This window comes from Plasmodium vivax, chromosome 10, assembly GCF_000002415.2.
Source record: "Plasmodium vivax chromosome 10, whole genome shotgun sequence".
Lineage (NCBI taxonomy): Eukaryota > Apicomplexa > Aconoidasida > Haemosporida > Plasmodiidae > Plasmodium > Plasmodium vivax.
This window is the reverse complement of record NC_009915.1, coordinates 1,365,895-1,368,556: the sequence shown is the minus strand read 5'-3', so window position 1 is coordinate 1,368,556 and position 2,662 is coordinate 1,365,895. Positions and strand designations below refer to the sequence as shown.

The following is a 2,662-nucleotide window of genomic DNA, read 5'->3' as shown; positions in this document are numbered from 1 at the left end:
TGTATGTATGTTATGTAGAGTTTTGTTTTTTTATCAAAAGAAACATCCGTTATGTATTAATTTTTTTTTTTTAATGATTTAAGGACGAGACAGTGTTTCACGTAGTACATTTTTTTGTGCGAAAAAAGTGCAATTTGTATCAACAGCCTAGTAAAAGAAAGAGTGTAAATAATTGCAAATAGGTGTAAACGCATAGTAGGCACTAATTTGCTATTTTAGAAGAATAGGAGTAGAAGTGCGGACATTATTTAGCAAATAAATGTGTTTTCTATTGAATGGAATTGTAATGCAAATTCGTACGTGTTCCAAAGTATGCCCGTATTAACATAAAAAGAAACTACACGAAAATGCTTAGCGCGGAATATGTTCAATGTGTATATATGTGTCATAACATCACTCTAATGCCAAAAAGAAAGTCTATATATATATATATATTCCTTTTTGCATTCCTAGATTTACCTATTTTTAAAGCATCTTTGTGTGCAAAAAAAACAACAGCATATTTTGAAAAAAAAAAATGTAATACTCGAATTAAGGTTTCCACTTAATGTTACCTATTTTTTTTTTTTATTTATTCTATATAAAAGTTATAAAATATGAAATCTAAGGAGTGTGTTTTAAAGCCCCATCTCCACCTTTATTCTTTCGGCACTACGTAAATTTTCTATTTAAAGTGTAATACGAAATTGTGCCGTTCGCGGGATATGATCCATATAAGCTATTACGTTGTTAATAGAGATTAACGCGACGCATAAGCTGACACTTATAGTCGATGTGTGCCTTATCGACCCTATGATTAAAATAAAGCGCAAACATGTATTTATGGTTTCAAATGAATAAATGAGCCATGGTGCACATGTTGAAAATAACTAGCTAATCTCAACTAAATTAAATTATACATTTTTAGGTTTAATTATTATAAAAATAAGAAAAAATAAAAAAGTTCATCAATTTTATTAATTTCGTAAGATAATTAGTTAACAAAATTAAAAAAAAAATTAGAATAAAAACAATACGGTAACATGATATGCTGCACACAACACGTCTGAGCGTCCGAGTGTCGGAACAGCCAAACAGCCAAACAGCTAAACAGCCAAACACCCGCACATCTGCACACCTACGTGTACACACAAATATAGAGACTTATACTGCAAAAACAGAAATAATGTACTAGCTTATTTCCTTTTACTATAAAAAATATGACGTCAAAAATGCGCTTCTAAAAAGGCTAGGAATTTTTTTTTTTCTTCTTTTTTTTTTTAAATTTCGTAGTTACCCTTTTGGGGTTTAGCTTCGAAAGCCATTGCATAATTTTATTTAAAACGTTTTCATTCCCCGGCTCCACAGTTAACATATGCTCCATGTCTTCAAGAATGTGCAATTCTTTATTATCATTTTTTAGTCTACTGAAAAATGACACAACGCCTCTATAATAACACAAAGTGTCATCCTTGGAATGAATAAATAAAATGGGAATATCCTTAGGAATATGCTTCATATCTTTTTGCAAATTATCCATTGCTTTTAAAAGCTCGTACGCAAATCTGTACGTTATTCCTTTTTTGTATCTAATTTTATCATAATTATAAAGGTCGTGCATATACTGGTACTTTATATAGCGCATATTATTGATAAGCCTTAACCTTGGAAAACAAAAGGAAAATAGTCTTGTAAAAGGCAAATAAAAAAGTTTATACTTAAACGAACGTGGTGACGCAATTATTCTCTCGATGGAAATCATCCCCGATAACGAAATACAACCTTTAATATTTAATTTTTTCTTGGCCTCATCTTTCGATTTCCCTATCAATTGCAATGTCCTTAATACGACATTCCCTCCCATGGATTGACCAATTAAGTACGTGGGAAGGGCTTTTTTAGTAACACTCTTATTATCACCAGATGGTGGGGCATCACACGAATTTTCATTCTTCCCTGATTTCTCTTGAATTTTCTGAATATACTCTATCACATCGTATGCTATGTCATCAAAACGTTTTACGTTAACCTTTAAATTTTCCCATCCATCAGATTTCCCGTGACCTTGCAAGTCTATTCCATATACTGAATATCCAGTCTTATTAAATCGCTCTACCCAGCTATCCTTGTAAACGTAATAATTATTTTCGTCTTTCAATATGGCCTTCTCGTTACCCACTATATCTACGTTGTGTCTTAGGAATGAAAATCTTACATGTGAATTTAAACCATGAATTAAAATGATAATACCTATTGCGTTTTTTACTATCCACCCGTATGTCCTTAACATTAAACCATCCTTATTCAGAAATGAATCAAGTTGTGGTTTTCCATCGAGACTGTTACATTTTAAGACCGTTTCACTATCACATAATTCATTTTGTATCATGGTAGTAGTTGTAAATATGAAATTGATTCATAAGTATAGGAAAAAAAACAAAACATATTGTATATTATGGGAGGAAAAAAAATCCTGTCAAGCACTGACCACGCAGATGTTCACGTAACTGGGATGCTGAAAAGGGTGAAAAACTCGCATACCAACGGAACCATGCATAATGCTCATAACGAAACTGTCATGTACATTATCAAATCATCCAAAACTTAATTCATCTTCCGATATATACGTGATACGGGCGAGGGGAAAAACAATTTTGGAAATAAGCAAAATCTGAGCACAGAT

The 2,662-nt window shown here is 31.9% G+C and overlaps 1 protein-coding gene across 1 annotated transcript; it reads right to left on the bottom strand.

Moving 5' to 3' along the window:
- Positions 1-882: 882 nt before the first annotated feature.
- Positions 883-2,368, bottom strand: PVX_097560 (PST-A protein; the record flags this gene model as incomplete). The annotated part of the gene is made up of 1 exon (XM_001613120.1): positions 883-2,368. One exon carries the CDS (start codon positions 2,366-2,368, stop codon positions 1,229-1,231), a length of 1,140 nt encoding a protein of 379 aa, XP_001613170.1. The 3' UTR covers positions 883-1,228.
- Positions 2,369-2,662: the final 294 nt, after the last annotated feature.